Source organism: Panthera tigris, chromosome C2 (genome assembly GCF_018350195.1).
Source record: "Panthera tigris isolate Pti1 chromosome C2, P.tigris_Pti1_mat1.1, whole genome shotgun sequence".
NCBI lineage: Eukaryota > Metazoa > Chordata > Mammalia > Carnivora > Felidae > Panthera > Panthera tigris.
This window is the reverse complement of record NC_056668.1, coordinates 69,490,647-69,511,875: the sequence shown is the minus strand read 5'-3', so window position 1 is coordinate 69,511,875 and position 21,229 is coordinate 69,490,647. Positions and strand designations below refer to the sequence as shown.

At 43.9% G+C, this 21,229-nt stretch overlaps 1 protein-coding gene across 11 annotated transcripts in view; it reads right to left on the bottom strand.

The window, feature by feature from the left end:
* KALRN (kalirin RhoGEF kinase) overlaps window positions 1-21,229 on the bottom strand; it is a 520,685-nt gene that overhangs the window by 95,670 nt on the left and 403,786 nt on the right. For 7 of the 11 annotated variants that reach the window (XM_042998406.1, XM_042998405.1, XM_042998408.1 and 4 more), the window contains exon 1: window positions 20,332-20,509. The exons of the other annotated variants lie outside the window; for them this stretch is intronic. In XM_042998406.1, coding sequence (XP_042854340.1) covers window positions 20,332-20,419 — 88 coding nt within the window. In that variant the 5' untranslated portion in view covers window positions 20,420-20,509. Of the gene's footprint in view, window positions 1-20,331; window positions 20,510-21,229 lie in introns of those variants that run through there. 11 annotated transcript variants of the gene reach the window in all.

Below are 21,229 nucleotides of genomic sequence, written 5' to 3'. Positions count from 1 at the left end.
TTCTTTAGGCCATGCTCCTAGAAGGAGGTCAAAAAACATAATATCTTTTCAATTGCAAGGATTCTGCCAAATGGCCCTCCAGAAAGACTGCATCAATTTATTTTCCCATGAGTATACAATGGTCTACTTCTCTACCCCCTTACCTATAATTTTGCTAATCTGAAGGGTGAAAGTTATCCTATTTTTACTTGTATTTTCTGATTAGTTCTGATAATTATCTTTTCAAAGGTTATTGCTTTTTTAAAAATCCTGCCTGTTTATAACTTTTGCCCATTTTTCTATTGGGTTGTTGGCTTTTTTTCTTATTGATTTATAAAACTCTTGATGTATTTTGAATATTACTCTTTGTCTATTATGTAGGGTGCAAGTATTTTCCCCTGGTCTTATTATTTGTCCTAACTTCTTTTATAGTGTCTATTTGTCTGAAATCCATTTATAGTTTATTTCTATGTATAATGTTATTTGTGGACATAATTTACCTTACTTTAATGTCAGGGAAAATATTTTAAAGGAGAAACTTCAGGAGCGCCTGGGTGGCTCAGTCAGTTAAGCGTCTGACTTCGGCTCAGGTCATGATCTTGCAGTTTGTGAGTTCGAGCCCCACGTAGGGCTCTGTGCTGACAGCTCAGAGCCTGGAGCCTGCTTCAGATTCTGTGTCTCCCTCTCTCTCTGCCCCTCCCTTGCTCATGCCCTGTCTCTCTTCTGTCTCAAAAATAAATAAAACATTGAAAAAAATTTTAAAAAAAAGTAAATGAGAAACTTCTTTCTTATGTTTTGTCATGTTATATAACAAATATAACATTTCTCATGTTATATTTGTCTGATAAACTCCCCGTATTTTATAAATCAAAGTTATGGAATTTTTAAGGAGACAGAACTATAAGAAAGGATTAAGAAGCTTTGTCATACATCTCATAGCCTGGGTATTTTCATAGCTCAGTGTATGCAGCGTGCTGTGGGAGCACTGAGCTTGCCAGATGTGTAAGAAGCAGATAGATCTCTCAGGCTCTGGCTCTTGAGGGCAGTTCCTATGCTCCTCTGGGCCACATGTCACCATTGTGGGTCCCCATATAAGAGAGGATATCACTGAACACCAAAGTTTAAGGACCTAAAATGTCCCATATGAGGACTACAGAATAATTACTCCAAAGCATAAATCCCTTCATGCAAAAACTACAATCAATGTGATTTTATTTTTCTCTGTTTTAAGTTTCAGTATATTTAGGTTCAATAAATGCTAGATAAATACATCATTATTTTTAAATCATTCATGCTGGAGATAATCAGAAGGAGTTGGCTGCGCATTGGGATGATAAGGGGGATAAAGTTAACAAGTAGATTTTCCAATGAAGTCTCAGGACAGGTTAGAGGCTCTAATGTCAAGAATACCATTCTAGTGTATGTGTTTGGAAGAAGGGAATTCTCAGTCATGTGCAATGGGAAGGGGTGAGTAGTGTAGGTAGGGGCAGTTGCTGCCCTGCTCTTGGGTGTTCTGACACATCGCAATGCCACAGATCAAGCACAGGGACTGAAAAACACATCTGGGTGCACATGCATCTTTACGAAATACATGACACCAAAAAACCCCAAGGTACAGAAACTCTGTAGATGGGAGTCAAAACTGATGTGGCACCTATAGTCACCGCAGCTCAGGGGGGTGGGTCACAAGGAACCATCTATACTGTCCCACTCAATTCCTCCCCTGACTGTGGCCATGGATATGGTAGACAGCTGACTAGGGCAGAGGGCAGTGCAGGAGAAGGACAGGGAGAGACTGCACTTGTGACCCTGCCCCCACCAGCTCCAAGAATGACAGGGCAGGTGGACAGCAAAGAGTCCTGGCACCTGCTTGACAGTGTGGGTGGCCTGCCATTGTTTTGTTTATGCATCTGTCCATTTAGGCTTTTGTTGTAACTTAATATTTTCTAGCTGCAGAAGTAAGTGATGTTATTGTAGAAATTTAGAAAAATTAAAATTTAAGGAAGAGGATAAAAAAGTCATTCAGAATCCTTCCATATAACATGTTTTGGTGAGCTTCCTTCTAGTTTCTTATAAATTAATAAAATGTTCTCTTTCACACATACACTTAGCGTTTTGGGGGGTATAATTTTAAAATTCTTTTTATCGTGATAGAATTTATACAACACAAAAGCTACCACTTTAACCCCTTGTACATGTACAACCATGTTTTACAATCATCGTCTGTACGTTTATATGCTATTCTTTTTTTTTTTAATTTTTTTTAACGTTTATTTATTTTTTTGAGACAGAGAGAGACAGAGCATGAACAGGGGAGGGTCAGAGAGAGGGAGACACAGAATCTGAAACAGGCTCCAGGCTCTGAGCTGTCAGCACAGAGCCCGACGTGGGGCTTGAACTCACAGACCGCGAGATCATTACCTGAGCCGAAGTCGGCCGCTTAACCGACTGAGCCACCCAGGCGCCCCTATAAGCTATTCTTTAAGAGAACTTACAACATGACAGAAATGCTAAGCATTTCAATGCCATTCTCAGTAACACTTGTACACTTCATGCACATAGGTGCTATTATGTCCATTTTGCTGCCCATGAGAATGTGGCCCAGAGACGTGAAATCCCTATAGCAGGTGACACAGCTGGTAAATGACGGAGTGAGTATTCAGGGCAGGTCTGCTGGACTCTAAAGCCTATATTCTTCTAAAGTTTTGAGTCCCATCTGGATGAGGGACCACAGTGGGGGTGGGGTTGAAAGTGTCTTAACACACCCATTATCTACACCCAAAAATGAATTGAAAAGTATCTAGTTCAAATTTTGCATTAGGAAACTTTGAAATACTTCTACTCCAACAGAATGGAAATTGCATGGTGCTCCTTCTCCTTATATTTAGTGGGATAATTTATTTTAAGGATCATAAAAATATTTATAGGGCTTTCATGAGCTCATCTGTAATCTTCATCTCCCAAACCTATTTTCCACAATTAGGCACCTCGACTTTCAATTCTACTTTTACAAGGTTATGCAGAAAGAACCTTTGTGGTTCAGGGAGAGCAATATAGTCCAACAGTGGCACCAAGAGTAGCTCTTACCAGAGCTCAGCGGGTGACCTCCACGTGCCCGCTCTGGAGAACACACTATTCAAATCACAGAGCAAGCCTGAAAAATGGGAAAGCAATCCTGACAATCTATATTTTCACCGTTCTTACTCTGTTGGCTTTTGTGTTTGCCACCCACATGTCGCCCCAATTGTTCAGAAAAAGGATTTCTTAGTGAAAGGATCCAAGCCCAGAGCACACAACCCAGAATCACGTATGTAAGTTGATGTTCATTCCCTTGATCCTGGTGATGGTTTGAGAAAGATCACTAGGCTCTTTCAGGTAGTGGTTTCCCCTAGCTTGGTATGATGTATCATTCTAAGGGGTGGAGGAGGGCGGGACAGGGTGATGCAAAGGTAGAAACTATAAGGTAAAAATACCTTCTTCATTCTCTCCTTTTATTCTCATCAAGGTCAAAGTCAAAATCAGGCTTTTACTTTAAAGCAAAAGAACCCAGGGCTAGCATAGGGGAATATTGAGTTTCTTGGAGGCAGAACCCCAAGCAAGGACAAATTTTTAATATCCATGCTGGGGGGCAGCCTTTCCAAAATTGGCCAGGTCCATCCCACAGGTCAGACATAGCCTGACCTTTTTGGGCTGCTCTCCTCTGGGGAAGTGGGAAGTCGAGCCCAGCATACTGACATGGCCTGAGGGCAGACCCAGGAGTAGGAAGGAAAAAAGGCCAATGGACATGGCAGGGAGAGCTATACGTGAGTCAAGAGGTGGGCTCTGGGACCACCTGGAGAGGTCTGTGAATCCTAAGGAAGAATTCTGGAGGGTCACCATAAGGGAGCAGTGAAAGTAATCACAGTAAATCATGGGCTGTCGAGGCTACCAGGAGAAGGCAGGTGGAACAGTTCTGGGAGCGCTGTGACAACCAGAAACAGCCTCCTTGGGAGAGTCAGTGCTATTTTAAGAGACAAACAGTGTGACTGTGGTTAAAGATAATCACAGTCAGATGTTGGCAAAAGTAGACAAACATTTCTAGGCCTCTGCTATTTAGGGTATAAACGTGTGTGTGTGTATGCCAGGCAATGCTTATGTTAAGACCTTTGGCGGCACAGGGTTTATATATGCAAATAAAAGTAATACCCCACAAGAAAGGCTGCTTGTGGAACTGCTAAGCCATCCTACAGTTTCAGGGACATAATATGGAACTGTACCAGATTCCAGGATGGTAAATAAAAAAATAGAACTTGATACAAGGAGCAGAATCTAGTTTGCAGCAGGGTAAGCAGGAGAAAGAGTAGAACTTGGAGAGGAAAACCAGGATTCAACTTATTACCCACATGCTCTTGGGAGAACGGTTTAGTCTCTCTGAGCCTCAGTCTTCTCATCTGTGAAATGTGCAGGCTGACTCCCAGAAGCTGGAGACCAAAGGAGACACTAGAGTCACACGGTTAGATCACTATCTGTTCCTCATTTCCGTAACACTCCATTCGCACCCAGGACTTTATGTCCTTCCTCGTGCTATTTCCTTTGCCTAACTTCTTAGATGAAGAATATCCCCCCCTCTCCCTCCCCTTCAAGACCCAGTCCCTGCGTTACTTCCTCACAAGGTCTCACCTGCACACATCTCCTTACTCTCCTCTAGAGGGGCCAGTCACCCTGTCCTCTGAGCATGTACAACATGAGAGGCAGTGGGACTTCAGCTGGGCTTAACCTCACTGCGGTTTCTCAGCAGACGAAGATGCACACTGGTCAAGAGAGGACACATGCTGGTCCCCTCCCCAGTACCCACTTCTCTTTCCCCTTCACAAGAGCATCCCAGATTACCCAGCTTTGTATGTAGAAATCCTGTTTCCTGCTCAATTTCCACCTCCAACCCCACCGCCAGAGGCAGGGCCAAAAAGAACATGAGTATTTTATTTCCTGGGACATGGGGAGCAATTCAAGGATGGGCACATGACAGGACTCAGTGTAGACAGGCCTAATGGGAGTCAATTTGGGGGACTTTTGACTTCCCTCTTCCCACTGAACCTGAAGATCTATAAGTGAGTTTCACTATTGCAGAAAGTAATCTAAATCCAACCAACAACACGTTTAACCAAAATGTCAAGTTTGTTTGTTTGTTTGTTTTTTTGTCTAAAAGTGATAAATGTGGTTACTAAATACAAGAAGTGCTGATTGGTTACTGATGACAGAACAGAAATTTCTGACCCATAAATGGCAGATCAGATATTTACCAGAACACAGCTGATAACTGTACTAATTAAAGAAACACATCTAAGATGATTCGCTTTAGACATGAACAAAGGATAATGGCATACACTAAGAAATAAATATAAACTAATAAAGATCTTTAGCAGGACATGCTGAAGAATTGCTTAAGAACCCAACATACTGGCCTCCAGATGTAGGGAGGAGATCTTTTATCTCTTTCTTTTTAGAGAGAGAGAGCACATGCATGAGTGGGGGTGAGGGGCAGAGGGAGAGAGAGAGAATCCTAAGCAGGCTGCACGCTCAGCATGGAGCCCAACTTGGTGCTTGATCCCACGACCCTGGGATCATGACCTGAGCCTAAATCAAGAGTTGGATGAGTTACCCAGGTGCCCCAACCTTTTATCTCTTTCTTAATAAAAACTGTCACCCTGAATCAGCCCTATGATCCACCAGATCAGCAACTTGTTTTCAACAGGGACACTCCTAGGGACCAAAAATTGAGCAAAAGGCCAGTAATTACAAGTGTAAGTTATATGTCTGTTTTCCCAGAGAGTTTTGAAAAATATTCACTAATCCCCACCCCACTTAATGGCTCACCTAAAACTACTGCCCTGTAAGTCAGAGAAATGTCTAATAATAAGAAAAAATATCATTTTTCATAAACTAGCATTTATCAAGTAAATTCTATGGGCCAGGAAGCCAGGAACTATATACTAAATGTCACACACAGTCCACATCTTTTTTTATTTGAATCCTTACAAATACCTTAGGTATAGATAAGTATATTTTCCCAAGTATACAGATGAATAAACTGGCATAAAGAAGTTCACTAACTAGAATAACGCAATGCACTTAGTAAGTGCTGCCTGATGGAACCAATCTGACCCTCCCTAATGTGGGCCCTTCCCTTGGAGACTAGAGCTAAATAGAAAATTGCCTGTAGAACTCCTCTAAATTACCTACAGAAAATGACAGATGAGCGCAAGAGAGCCAACTGGCCCATGCTCCCTTCTTAGACACATCCCTGTTGTGATGGGCACATTCAGAGATTGCTAGAACCCCAGTTCCAGAAGCTCTGTAGTGTGGTTCTTCTCTTAGCTGTGAGCCAAGGCATTTCAGAAAGACATAGATTCAAGGCAGCGTCTCCAAACCTGCCTCTACATTACTTCCAATCTGTTGTTAGGGATCAAACAGAAAATAAAGATTGTCCTATTTGCGGGGTGCCTGACAGGCTCAGTCAGTAAAGCATGTGAGTCTTGATCTCAGGGTCATGAGTTCAAGCCCCCACATTGGGTGTGGAGCCTACTTAAAAAAAGATTGTCCTATTTGAGTCCTAAGCTGATGCCATTCTAAAAATGTCATATATATATATATATATATATATATATATATATATATATGATGTCACATATATGCCTATAAATTTTATGGTATAGGATGTTAATCATGACTATAAATACAAATTGAAGGTGTGACTAAATTATAATGAGCTAAATTTTATGAACTACACCACTTTCAGTGCTTTGCATTCATACATATTTGGTATAAAAATGTGTAAGACCATTCCACCAATAGAATTACAGCACTGCCCTTGACATGTGTCTGAGATACGTACCCACTGATACAGAAAAAGATGCAAGCCAGACAAGTAAACAAGAGCTGAAATCTTGTTTCAGCCCCTCATTGTCTATACAAGACAATGTGCAGATTGTATCTCATAAACCTGGGATCAGTAATTGTGGAATAAGAGACAAGAGTGAGCACATAAGTGTGGTATAATGCTTGGCAGGCAGCCATGGTAATTACAAATCCAGGTGAATTACGTCACAGATACTTTATATGGGAGGAAACTGAGAGAGTGGAGAATTTGGCTGATTTTCTCCACAAGACCTGGCCAAGCTGGCATAAACTCCCATAGTCACTTGGGATGACTATACTCTCCCTGCCCTGAACATCTTCTCTTCTCCCAGGGCTCATCTGGCCTTTTGGGAAGCTTTGCTTACCTTCTCTTTTAACTCCTACACAGACACACACACACACCCCTGAGAACAGTCCAGCTCTGATTTTGCTCTTGCAGCCCTAGCTTGTGTATGCTGGCAGAAGGTCATGGTTAAATTTAGACCTGACCACCTCACTGGGAATGGGCTGGGAAACCGGCTGTTTGGAGACATCCACAGACACTCTGGTAGAGTTGGTTGCTGCCACTCTAAAATGGAAGCACTATTTGGTGGTTAGGATAGAAGTTAAATTGAGAAGGAGGTAGAACTTCCTAACCATAGTGCACACACATAAAAAGGCACCTACAAATTAGAAAGGCTGAAAAAAACCTCAAAAGTTTATTGAGGTCTTCCCCTGCTTTCATGCAGAATCCAAGTAAACGTATTTTTTAAATCCCCTTTTGAAATGGGAATTGGGAGAGATCTCAAGGTACTCTGAGCACAGTGTCCCACATGTTGTAGAGTCAAGTCTATAACATTGCCAAGAGAGGGTCACTTAGCCTCAGTGGGACCTGCCAGCGTGCATGATCAGTGGCATATCACTGTGGGAGACAGCAGCGGTGGATGACAACGCCTTAGAGCAGAAACAAGCCAGATGGGAAGGCCCAAAGTGCAGAATGGTGAATGGGAATCTGGCCCCTTTAACTGGATTCCAGGGACAAAATATGTAGGAAGGGGAGCTCCAATCACAAGATGACAGCTCCCCATGTCATGATAGCAAGTGAGGGTCTCAGCAATGATCCCTTATGGACACAGTACAGGTTCCTCTGGTGCCTGGGGACTTAAGAATGGTACATGAGCCCCTGAAGCAAGCCAGCTTTGAACAAGGCACCAAAAAAATGAATTTTAGAAAACTGTCTGGCTTTATGCTTCTTTTATTCTACTTCCCTTGTGTTTTCCCATAATATTTAGCAAAACCTTTTGGAAGGACTCTTTAGCTTGGTCCAGAATGCAAATAATACTCATTTGGGGACCAGAAGAGTGGTAGTAACTAGACTTTAGGTACTTTGTTAGTTCTTCAGGCAGAGTTCCCATTGCCCCAATCTAAATTCCACCTGACTCCTACTACCAACAGATATTCTCACAGCATCCTCTGAGAACACTTAGAAAAAGGTATGTGATATCTGTTGTCCCCGCTAAACTGTAAGTTTTTTTGAGGGAAGTGCCATGTCTATTTTGTTCCCTGGCTATGATTTCTGATTATCCCCCAGTCTTGGAGGAGTCAGAAATGACCAGTGCAAGAGACCTTGGGTAACATCCCTGGAATATTGTGGCAGCCACAGATATCCTGGGTTCTCCAGGAAGACCTCATGGGAACCTGATTAGATTGGAGCACATTGGCTATCAAGTCCTGGCTTCAGATCAACCTGACCTTCCATTTTGCTTGGAAGGTCACAGAAAGGCCCTTTGAGATATCCCAAGAAGGTCCCCTGAATTGGCTAGTCTTGCTTGGAGACTCCAGGCCAATGGGGCAGACCCTGATTTCATCAGAGCCAGCGGGACCTAGCCCTCAGTTCTAAATTCGGGGAGTCCAGCTGCGATTTCAGAGCAGGTAAGTTCCCCCAGAATCCCTCTAGACATTTAGAAACACCAGATGCAAGTGGACACCATGGGGCAGGTTTCTACAGGAGCAAATCTAGAGCAGGTAGCTAGGACACAGTTCCAGGAAGCTAAGAGTGATTTCTGATTCACTAGGATCCCCAGCCCTTAGATTCCTTCCAAAGAGCTGGGTCTCCTCTCAGACTTGATCCAGCGCCTCTACCCTTTCCATCCCCCCAAACAAAATGACAGGACTAGTCTACCTTTCATCATCTTCTCTAAAAAACATAAGCAATATGTTACAGACAGAATGACCTCATTTTATGAATTACCAGTTGACACCTCGGATAAGTCATTTCTTTTTTCTTAAGTGTTCTTCTCATGTATAAAACTCAGAACTTTATGATCTGACATGCTGTAAAATTCTAGTGTTCTATGATGTATAATCAAGACAGGCTACATGTACAGCTTTCTCTAGACAGATAGGGAAATGACCCCAATACCCTGGATAGCACTGTGCTCAGCGAGACACCTGGTGATGCTGCATGAGGACAAAAATAAAGATAAAAAATGCTGCTCAGAATGATACATTTGAACACTCACACATCATTTAGTTAAAGGACAAAATGAAACTTGCCCGAGTTCAGCCTGGGGCTCCACGGACCCACCTAGTCACATCTCTCCATCTCCATTCTGCCCTGCCATACCAGCCATCTTCTCCCTCAGGCCCTGGGGACATGCCAGCCAGCAATGCTGTTTTTGTTACATAAAGGAGCAGGGCCGGAGGGTTTTGGTTGAGGGGTTACGGGGTTGGGAGATGGTAGCATGTTGTCACTCTTCCTGTTTTTAGCACTGTTTTCAGGATCTTCCCTCATTATGTTCCTAAAAGCTGGCTTGTCTGAGCTTTGTGGGAGAACTTGCAATTTAAGCCCTGTTTCCTCACAAACTATGTTGCTCAGAAATGAAAATAGGTAACTGCCTCTCTTAAAAGTTTAGGTTGAGAAGGCCCGTGGGCATCTTTCAGCATCAGAGAGATTGCATCCTCCTACAATCATGGAGATGGCTGGGAAGAGGGCCTAGGATTGGCCCTGGGATGGGATAGAAACTTTCTACTCTGGCACATCACTGTATCATGGACTATAAGCTCTCAGACAGCTCTGTCCAACAGAAATAAATTGCAAGCCATAAATGTGACCCACACATATGATTTTATTTTTTACGTAATATAAAATAATGTTATATAAGTTTTATATAATTAAAATTTTTCTAGTGTCATGATAAAAAGTAAAAATATACAGGTGCAATTAATTTTAATATACTGTATTTAACCCCAAATCTCCAAAATATTGTCATTTCAATTGCAATCAATCAATACCTAAATTATTGAGATTCTCAATGTGGTTTTTTTTGTACTAAATCTTTGAAATTTGATATGCAATTCATACTTACAGCACATCTCAGTTTGAACTAGCTTCATTTCAAGTCTTCAATAGCCGCATACAGATAATGGCCACCGAACTGGACAGTGTACTTCTAGAAGGCAGGTCTGACCTGATTTCCTCTGGGGTCCCCTGCATGTACCCACTGCTCTGCTCTCATATTCAGCCCTTTAAAAACCCCATCTTACCCTTTAGGGCCCAGAGACAACTTTGTATCTCCTGAGAAGTCCTCCCAGACTGGCCCAGGCCACTGTGCTTCCAGCAGATTTTGCATAATTATTTTAGTCAGCAATCAGGTAGGACCCTGGAGTATCTCTCCCCTTATTGTCTTCAGCAACTATTCCCCATTGTTTTTTGTTATTATTTACTGTTTCATATTTATGGAACAGCTCTCAAGTTGGACTGTAAGATCCTCAAGGGGATGAAAACATTTTAAGTTCTTTACTGTCGCTAGTTCAATACCTGCCACGTGGTACTCAAATATTTGGGGGTTGATACAAGAAATGCTCAGCTCGATTTCCCATATGATGAAGGAGCTAATGAAATAATCTGAATGTGACAGTTGGCACAGTTCCACGGAGACTTCTATATACTTGTTAATGTTAATAATAACCTAACAGTTACCTAGAACTTACCATGTGCTGGTTCTAAGTGGTTTACGTATGTCAACTCATCTAAGCCTTGTAGAAACCCCAAGACTACATTCCTTCATCATCTCCGTTTTCCAGATGAGGAAAATGAGCCAAAGAGTTTGTATAATTTGCACAAGGTCACACAGATAAGTAGCAGAGCTGGGATTCAAACTCATTCTGGCTCCAGAGTCTAAGCTCTTAATCATCATGATATATTGCCTCTCAATCCAGCACAAACACAAAACATATTTTTTACAACTTGCATATCAGTATGTAGCCTAAGAATCAAAGGCTCTTAGCCAGGGCGTTTCCTTATATAAAAAGAATTAAGTTAATTCAGAAAATGTAAACAGAAGCAAACAACAGGAGAGAGATGAAATTCCTTGTCCCAGAGGTTTCTCATAAATCCTCTTAAAACAAAAAGCAGTACACTCTTCCTTTCACAGGATGTGAAAGGGGAAGGGGAGGGGGGTTTAACTGGCAACAAAGGAGTTGTGAAATCCTGAATATTCTTTGATGGAGGAACCCCACTTCTAGGGATTTATCCTAAGGAAGTAATGATGGGTGTATGCTAAGACTTAACTATAAGACTGGCCATTACAATATTGCTTATAATAGCAAAAAGTAGAAACAAGCAAAAACAGATTGAAAATTAAAAAAAACATATTCACACAAGGTAAAATGTGCATCTAGTGGTATGCTGAGAAACCAGCTCTTTGAAAAAAACAAACAAAAAAAACCCCTTGACTTGTGGTATCTCATGACATCCCGCCATGGATGATCTCAAGCTACCAACGGTTTAACAATCCACCCTCAAAACCCTAAATATTTAATGATCTCAACCTGGCTCCAGCATTTCACTGAATGAATACAGAAAAAGCATCATAGAAGTTGTTCAATATGTTATGTGAAGGAAGTTTATAATACTACTATGTCGTATTTCTGGAAAAAAAAATAGATACATGGGAAAAAAGATTAAAAGGCTTATTCAAAGTGTCACTATGGCTATCTCTAGGTAATGAGATTTTATTTTCATTTATTTGTATTTCCAAATGCTTTCCCAACATTTATATATGATTTTTCTAGGAAAAAATTAATCAAGGCTCTTTCCCAGTTACAATAATTTAAAAATGACCTATTTTCAAAGGTATGTCTTAAAATAATTAAAGAAAGAAAAGAAAAATTCCTAGGCCTGCTCAGTGCCTAAGGAGCAAGAAGACTCCTAACACCACTTAAGAAGAGAAGGATGAGTGGGGGAAACCTATGTCCTTGTTACAGTGCATGCTGATCTCCTGAGTAAGAAATCATACCTCTCTGGTGGGGTAAATCATACATCCCAAGGAAAGGAAAGGTGGAATATAGGGAGTGGAAATGTGTAAACCACAGGACAAGGATCAGTCTGGTGTAGAATCTGATTCTGGAAAGATCTATTTCTCCACCCAGGGCTCTTCTTCATCCCTCTTCACTAAACTTTTACCCATTATATTAAATCAATACTAACAATGGTCAATCAAGTCTTGTCTGCATTGAAACACTGTGCAGCCGTTAAAAATGCCTTGGAAATGCCTCTACCTGGGAGGACATTCAGAAGATTAAGGGAAATCAAGTTATAAAGCACTATGTAAGATATGAACCCATTTATTAAGGGGGGAAACATATAGAAAAGAACCTATTAAGTAGTTAAGTAGTTGTTTCTAAGTGGTTAGGATTATGCTATAATCCTAAAAGTTATGCTTTTATATGGTCTTCTGTTTGCCTAACTTGACTTTTTCTGCAGCGAGCATAGTTAGCTTTAAGAGTAATGAAATAAAAGCAGATAATAAAATCAAAACAAAAGCAAAGGAGTTCATGAAAAATGTAGGGGATTTCTAGCTCACTAGTCGCACAAGTGAAAAGTGAGTCTCACAGGGGCCTCCTCCACTTCTCAAAGCAGGAATCCCCAGGGAAGCTGGACATCTTCAGTTATAGAATGCTTTTGCTGGGGCTGGTAGAAGGGGGGAGGTAGAAGGAGGGAGGGGGTCAAGTGGAGAGTAGAAAGAAAAAGAGCAAACAGACAAACAAAAAATCCAAGCCACCTGGAGGGCTTGTTAAAACACAGACTGCAGGGTCTGAGTCAATGGATCCAAGAATCTGCATTTCTATCATGTTCCCCAGTGACCATCCTTCAAGAATTTCTGCTCCAAGTAGAGAGAGAAGAGAAAGAGGCAGTGCACAGGTGTGGGACTGAGGTTCAAAATTTGCAGAAGTGGAGTGTTTGCCATTCTTTCTAACAGCGAGGCTTGGTTCCCTTTTGGATGGGGAAAGGTAACATCCCTTTTTCCATGGGAGCAATATGGAGGTTCTAACGACAGGAGGGCAGATAGTGGGAATGTCCTGAGAGCCTGTTACACACCAGGTGCTGCAGGAGAACAAACACGTGCTTTCAACTAATCCTGCCCCACGGAAAGCAAACACCTGGAAACAGAAATGTTTTATGAGGTACTGTTTCAATCTAGTGGTAGAAGGGATTTCCCTTCCTTTCAATTGGACAGTTTCCTCACTGTGGTCACCAGGAAAGCAAGAAGAATGTGGAACAACCTGTTCTGTAACTGTGATCTTTGCTCTTTTACCTGACTGAAGCCAACCTGGAAGCCTTCTTGCTGTCTCACAGGTGTGACCAGGGCTTCCCCTCCTTCCACGAGGTATAACACAGAAGGTTACTTGTCAACCAGGAAAGATATCCTCCACTAGTCACTGAACAGACCCAGTGGAGGAGCCAAACTACCCATGTCCGCCATCTGCAAGAAATACGCAAGATACTGGCCAAACCTCAGAACCGTGGGGGCTGCTGTGGGCAGCAGGTGATGATTTTTATCTAGGCAAAAAGAGTCTAAAGAAGACTAGCAAAGAGGTGCCTGGGTGGCTCAGTCGGTTAAGCATCCGACTTCAGCTTAGGCCATGATCTCACAGTTCATGGGTTCGAGCCCCACCTTGGGCTCTGTGCTGACAGCTCGGAGCCTGGAGCCTGTTTCAGATTCTGTCTCCCTCTCTCTCTGCCCCTCCCCCACTCACCCTCTGTCTCTGTCTCTGTCTCTCTCTCAAAAATAAATAAACATTGAAAAAAAGAAGACTAGCAAAACTTTGCATATGACGCATGTGCAAAAAATGTTAGCTGAAGTAAATAGAAAAATGTGTGTCATTAGATTGTTAGCCAAAGTCAAAGGGCAGGAAAGAAGAAGTGATGTGTTTTTATATCAGGTGGGTCCTCAGGATGTGAATTTTAATATTAGTGTAGTTATGCTCCAATTCTTGTACCTTGTGCTCTCGCTCAGAGAAGAACAACTCAGGGATGCTTAGTGTTCTTGCCAGTATCCTTTTGGGAATGTTCTTCCATGTAACACACAGAGATTGTAACACTAGGAGAGTTATGTGTTTCTTTTTAAAATTGGTTTAATAGAAGGAAGGAGGAGATCCCTATCATACTTCTACATCACAAACTTTCTTTCCCACAGTGATGATGCCACAGCATTGAGGCACAGCTGACAGTGGTTTGAACCAAGAGCGTGAAATTGCTTAGGAACGTAGACTTATAGTATTACCACCCAGAGGACTGACAAATATTTAGGTGGGAGTCCCATTGGGATAGGGTCTATGTCTAGCAATGAAATTACTGTTACCATTAGTAGCTACCTTTTTTAAACCACTTTATATGCCTGGCGTTATGCTAAGCCCTTTACATACATTTTCTTAACTCATCCTCACAACACCCAAATGGGGCCAGCACCATTATGATTCCCATCCATTCTCCCCCAGTACCTAGTGCAGGGTTGGCAGGCAGTCAGCACATAAACATCTGTCAAATGAATTGAAACGTTGTGTGTTACATAAAAACCAGAGGCACTCAAAGATAGAATGATAGGAATGCATTTCATTGGTTCATTTCCACCTGAAAGGGCACATTTCAAGAAAAGGGATAAGAAAGGAGAAAAGGGATAAGAAAGGAGAAAAGGGACCTTCTGAAAAAAATTGAACCAGAGGGAAAAACACGAACAGATATTTATCAAGAACATGCACACAAGCTGGTTCGGGTCAGGGATGTGACAGCCTTTGCCTTCTGTGGTCAGGATAGCCCTTCAAATAGCCCTCCAAGCTGACCAGACAGGTCTAGTTCCAAATGGCTCCAGGCAATGCAGTCATCCCACAGAACTATGGATAATCCACAGTCAACACCTTAGTTCCAGTTTAGGGACTGCCTCTACCCTTCTCAGCTGTCTCGACCTCACCTGTGTCCACACCCATGAAGACAGTAACGGAGTTGAGGAAAGAGCGCAGGAAAAGGGCTCTAGTTCTGACCTGTTAGTAAGTGGCTATATCTCAACTTCCTCCTCTATAAAAGATCTATTCAGTGATCTCCAACTTTCCATGATTTAGACCCTTCTGTTCAAGAAGCCCTCCCTCTGGTTTCAGATCCATGCTTTTTGTAGGGCCCTCCTTCAGGAAAAATCTGGGGTTTGGTCTGAAGGAGAGGGCAGCCACTCACTCACTGAAAGAGGAGAAGCGCTTCAAAGGATAAGGAATATTTTTAGGGCAGAAGAGCACAACGGCATCAAGATTCATGAGGGGAATGATCACGAAGTAGAATATCAGTAACCCTTCTCCAGTGTAAGATATGTCTATAGTATGGGGCTCAAAAGTGAACCTCCAATGTTCACTTTTATTTGTTAACTTGAAAATTTTTTTTTAATGTTCATTTATTTTTTGAGAGAGAGAGACAGAGAGAGAGACAGAGTGTGAGTGGGAAAGGGGCAGAGAGAGAGGGAGACACAGAATCTGAAGCAGGCTCCAGGCTCTGAGCTGTCAGCACAGAGCATGATGTGGGGCTTAAACCCTCAAACCATGAGATCATGACCTGAGCCGAAGTTGGACATTTAACCAGCTGAGCCACTCAGGTGCCCCTTTTTTTAACTTTAAAATAATTTTTCATAAAAACATAGTTACAGAGTCTGAATTTTTGCTTTTTTATCTCATGTTAGGACTTAACCAACTTGTAGCACATGGAACTATGGGGGTGATGCCTACGGCATTATGGGTGATTACGGGACCCACAGCTGTACCAGGGGAGAGATATTTGGCTTCCATTTCCAATTTCCACCTCATCCTACCAAACCCATACACTACCATTTCTACTAGGGACATTACAACTGGCACTAAGTACTGTTATCCAGGTAACCATGGATGTCCTTCTTCCTAGTCCTTAGAGAATCAGATAGGGGAAGGGACATAGGAAGGATTTGGGTTGGGGAGAGTAGGTATGTGTGGGAACTCTCCTTACATTAGGAAATCTCCTCAGGAGGCAGAAAACCTGAAAGATACACTGGAAAAACATAGATGCTAAATGGTTGATGCAGTTTTCTTTGTGATACAGGCACTTCCTGGAAGATGAAGAAATGAAAGGGTATGTGCATTAAGGTCCCAAGAATTTTGTGCCTTGAGTGGTGAGTTAAATCTGTAATAGTGAATGTTACAAGGGCTGCTCTTTGGGGCACCTGGGTGGCTCAGTCAGTTAAGCGGCCGACTTCGGCTCAGGTCATGATCTCGCGGTCCGTGAGTTCAAGTCCCGCGTCGGGCTCTGTGCTGACAACTCAGAGCCTGGAGCCTGTTTCAGATTCGGTGTCTCCCTCTCTCTCTGACCCTCCCCTGTTCATGCTCTATCTCTCCCTGTCTCAAAAATAAATAAAATGTTTAAAAAAAACAAAAAAAAACAAGGGCTGCTCTTTGAGGTTACTAGCACCTTTCTAAAGGAACTTGATGTCATGCTTTCACACATTAAATTCAGTTTATAAAATGAGCTATATTAATTTATGGGCCATAGAAAAGACAGTCACATCAAGTCATAAGATCCCTGTCTAGTGATTCTGAGAAAAGGTAGGGGAAAAAGAGAGCTAACAGATGATGATGACGTGGGATGCCCTGTGGAGCCTCATAGCCCTTACCCAGGCCCCATGACGTCAGAGTCAAGCTGGAACCCAACTGCCCACGTGGTGAAAAAGCCATGGGAATGTGATCCCAGCATCTCCCCTGTAAGCTGATTCAGTCTGCTTAAGTCACCACTCCTCTCTCTCTTTACCTCTGAGATAGACTCCTAAACCTGGCACTTGCAGCATGAATGGGGACACACAATGGCAGGAGGGTTTGAGATGCAAGGACAGTGATACAGTAATAAATATAAATAAATCCTGCACACACTGTGGAGAAGCAGAAGAGGACAGCCATCAGGAAGGATTTCCAAGAAGGGCACTTTTGTCCACATACTCAAAGTTAATTACAAGTGGACTAGAAAATTAAAGGCTCTAAAACTGGCTTCCACCTAGCAAGGTCAGAAAGAATTTCTAGGCTCCATGATCTAAGAAGTCACAAATTTCAGTCTGCAACACAGAACTTAGCAACTTCCCGGTGATTTGAATTCCTTTTTGTCTCTGAAACAAGGTGCTTTTTAAAAATTTAAGATAACTGAAGGAGAATCCAGAAGTGACCCACTTCTTCAGGCTTAAAGGAAAGTCTAAATAGCCTCTCAGCAATCCTGAAACTTCTCACAAAGTGTGACATCAATGATTAATCAGCTTTCGGACGCACACATGCTATTATCTCACGTGTGGCTATTTTTCACTTTCAAAAAGGCAGTTATAAATATATTTGCTGTCTTTCTTCCTTTGCACCTGATGTCTATTTCCAGCCTATCCCTGGTCTTCAGTTTTTCTGCTCTTCAACACCAGTTTCAGGGTAGGGAAGAAAGATCACCTCACATCAAACCCCTTTACCATACTCATACTCAGTAGAGCCAAAAACCGGAAGAGAAAACAGAGTTGATTTCCTCACTTTTCCAAGTCAAAAGACAAGCTCAACTAATTTCACTCATGTTTTTCTCAAATACGATATTTAAAAACCACACAGGTATATCACTAAAACCTTGACTCACCCTTGTGCTAACAAGTATAGCCACTTAGGATCCACCCAGGGAAAGTCCAGGATGCCTCACTTAGCTTTGGGTCGATCAAAAATAACCAGAACATTCCAATTCCTCTTTTCTTCGGACTTTAGAAGGACTTGGCTTAGACTTTCCTCAGCCCTTTGAATTCTGAGTGACTGGCAGCCAGTTGGGAAGGCCCCTTGACTTGGGAACCTTGGTTCTGACCCACTAGCTTCAGAGTGCAGCTACTGGAACAGCAGGAGCCAAGTTCTCTGAGGAGAGAGAGAGGCCAAATAGCCAGCTGCCTTTATTTAAAAGGGAAGCTACCTTTCAATTGTATGAAGTCTGTACAACCAGAGAAACTGGTTCGGCTGAAAAGAGAAGCAACCGTCCCTGGCTGTGCTGCCCTCCACTCCAGTCAGCTTCTCAGATTTCCCTCGGTCCTGCTCTGTGTTGCAACTGGGCGAGCTTTCTCCCACAGCGTTCGGGGCTCTGTTCAGGCTCAGTACAAGACTTATCTTTGCAATCTGCTTCCGAATAGATGCCTCCAGTCTGGGTGGAGACGCAGATCTCTCTTTTCTGTTGGAGCGGACCTAGGGAGCCTCGGGGTAGTGCCCCATACCTCAGATATAACCACCCTGCCACTGAGGCCAGGAGTTCTTTAAAGGGTGGATATCTCAGCTCCCCCTCCCATCTTCCTCATGTCTCCCATCTAGGAAAGAGTAAGGAGTAAAGTGGAAGAAGGTGACGAGGCACCCACTTCTGTTACCCCCCTTTCTCCTTTTATGCTGCTTTCACTGCTTGGGTCTTTGGCTTCCCTCCACCTTCAGCTGAGGGTCAGCGGTGTCCTGGAGCTCTGGCTTGGCTCCTGCAACACCCCCCTTCCCTCTCACGCCCCCTCTGCCAGCCACAGAGCCTGCAGCCACAGCTTTCCCAGTCCTGCAGGCAGGAGGTGGGCTCCCCGCTCCACCCCTACTTCCTGGGCCTGGGAGCTGGAGGGGAAGCCGGGGCAATACACAAAGCAAAGGGTTGAGAGACCCCAGGAGAATTCCTCTGCAGGGAAGCTGGGGCTCCCACACATCTGGATTCAAGCAGGCAGCTGCAGGAGCTTTAGAAAAGCACTGCCCAAGTTCCCGAATTCTGCCTTTTGACAGGAAATGGGCTCCCAAGAAATCCTGCTTGGAAACCCTTCCCCACGAAAGCAGCCCAGACTGCAGAGCAATCCCACCCACTCAGATTCCCTTTGGTCATTTCCTGCTTCCTCTCCTTTCTAAATGTCCCTTTCCTTCAATTCCCAGCCTTGGTTTTGAATGTTTCTGAACTAGGCTTGGATGCTGGTGAGGGTCCCCGGCCCTCGAAGGTTCCTTCTTCATCTGAATTCTGGCTTTTAGAGCTGGCTACCACACAGTTTCAGCCTGTTCTAATTAAATGCAGAGACTGAGAACCTAATGCTGGCATTATGAACCTTAATGACTTGGGAAAAGATCCTTCAGATTTAATTAGTTTTTGTAGCCTTGTATCAGCTCAGGATGAGGACTGTGTCAGGTCTCTGTTGTATGTGGCGTAGATGATGATGAATGAAGTTTATTTATCAGTAACTCAGAGAGAAAGCTGCATCCGGACTTTGTCAGATGACGATGGCGATGGAGACTGGGGCACTGTAAATTGGGGTGGAGGCAAGAGGTCCAATAGGCGAAATTTAAAAATGGCAAGTGTCCAGTGAGAGGCTATATTCTCACTTCTAACCACACAGAAACAAAATCTCTCTTCCCCAGCCTCCAAGCTGAAGTGTTAAAGTGTCAGGGACAGTTTTAGGAACATATGTCAACTCTGTCTAGGAAACGCCTGATTCCTTTTTCAGGTGAGGCTCCACAACTGATAGACCTCTCTGTGAACCTTCTCACCATTTTGCTTTGCAGGCTGATTTTGGGGAAATTAGTTGCTTCCCGCAATCTCCTCAACAACATTAAAATTAGCAGAATAGTTAAATACAGCCCTAATTGGGTACATAGAGAGTTCTTGGTTAATTAATGAGCGAACCTCGGCCCAGAGTTGCACACCCAGCTGGCCTGCGAAAGCCCAGGCAAAGAAAAGCCCGCTCCAGTCCCCAAAGAAAATTGTCACTTGGCAAAAATAGTTCCTAGTGTAGAGACAAGTGTCAAATACATTCCTATAGCTAGGAGTCACTCGTTAATCCTTCCGCTGAGATCCATATGTAAATGAGATGAGGGAAGTGCGACTCGGCCACTACTGGGACGCACAGCTCCAGAGGGCCTCCTCCCCATCCCCCCGCATACCCCCCTCCCCCCCGGCAGGCTGGAGTCCTGACATCCAAAGTCGCTGACAAGTAAGTAACTGAGTTGCCAAACTGCAGCTCTACCTCCGAGTCCGAACTTCCCCGCGAGCGAGCCCGCTTTCTGCTAGGGAAACTGACGCGACCCCCCTGGCCGGCCCTCCCATCCCCTCCCTCACGCCCGCCCACCCCACCGCCCCGCGGTCCCGGGCTTTGCTAAAAGAAGGCGAGAACGCAAACAGCTACTCACCTCTGCACGGGAGGCAACAGCAGCACTTGGCAGCAAAGAGCCACCCCCAAGAGGGACCTCGGGTGTAAGCGCGGTCGCCGCCCTTCATGCTGCCGCTCGACCCCAGCGCTCCGGCATGGCCCGGGCCGCCAGCAGAGGGTGGGAGCGCGGCGGGCAGGAAACTTCAGCGCCGCGGCCGCGAGCCAGTTCTCTCCCTCCTCCCGGCCGGCCCGCCCGCCGTCCTCTCCCCGCAGCGCGGCCGCCGCTGTTTCTGGGAGCCACAGCCACCTTGGGGAGGAGGGGCGGGGTGCCGGCCTGGAGGGAGGGCCTAAGGGGGCGGAGTTCCAAAGTCCAGCTGTTGGCCGGAGTCTCCGCCAGCGGCTCTGCTGTGACCCTGGGCGAGCACTGGGGGGGTGGGGGGGGGGCGGTCTGGGGTATACCCCCGCCTCCGGCACACAACAGGTGTTTCTCCTCGTGTGCAGCTTCCTCTCCTCAGCTTCGGTTTAACATATACAACCAGATGAGGCCAAGGAGGTGGGGCAGGAGCAGATTTAGAAGGCTCAAGACCCAATAATGCCTTTTCTCTAACAGATTCACCCTCTCCTTCCCCTCAGCCTGGGAAGGAGGACGTCCCCTCCGCATTGAAAACACCTTCACTTAACCCTCCCCTTTCCCTCCTTTCAATAGTGAATGCTAATAATGATAATAGCGCCGGATTTTTTTCTAGGCTCCGCGCCCATAATGATGAAACCCAAAATTCAAAGCTGTTTTGTCGCCTGCTAACCGTTTGACTTTAGGCAAGTCCCTTCACTTTTTTGATAATCAAATTCCTCATTTAAAAAATAAAAGGAGAAAGAGTTCTTATGTTACAGGATTGCCAGTAGAATTTTAAAAGACATGTCCACGCAAATGCCTGTTA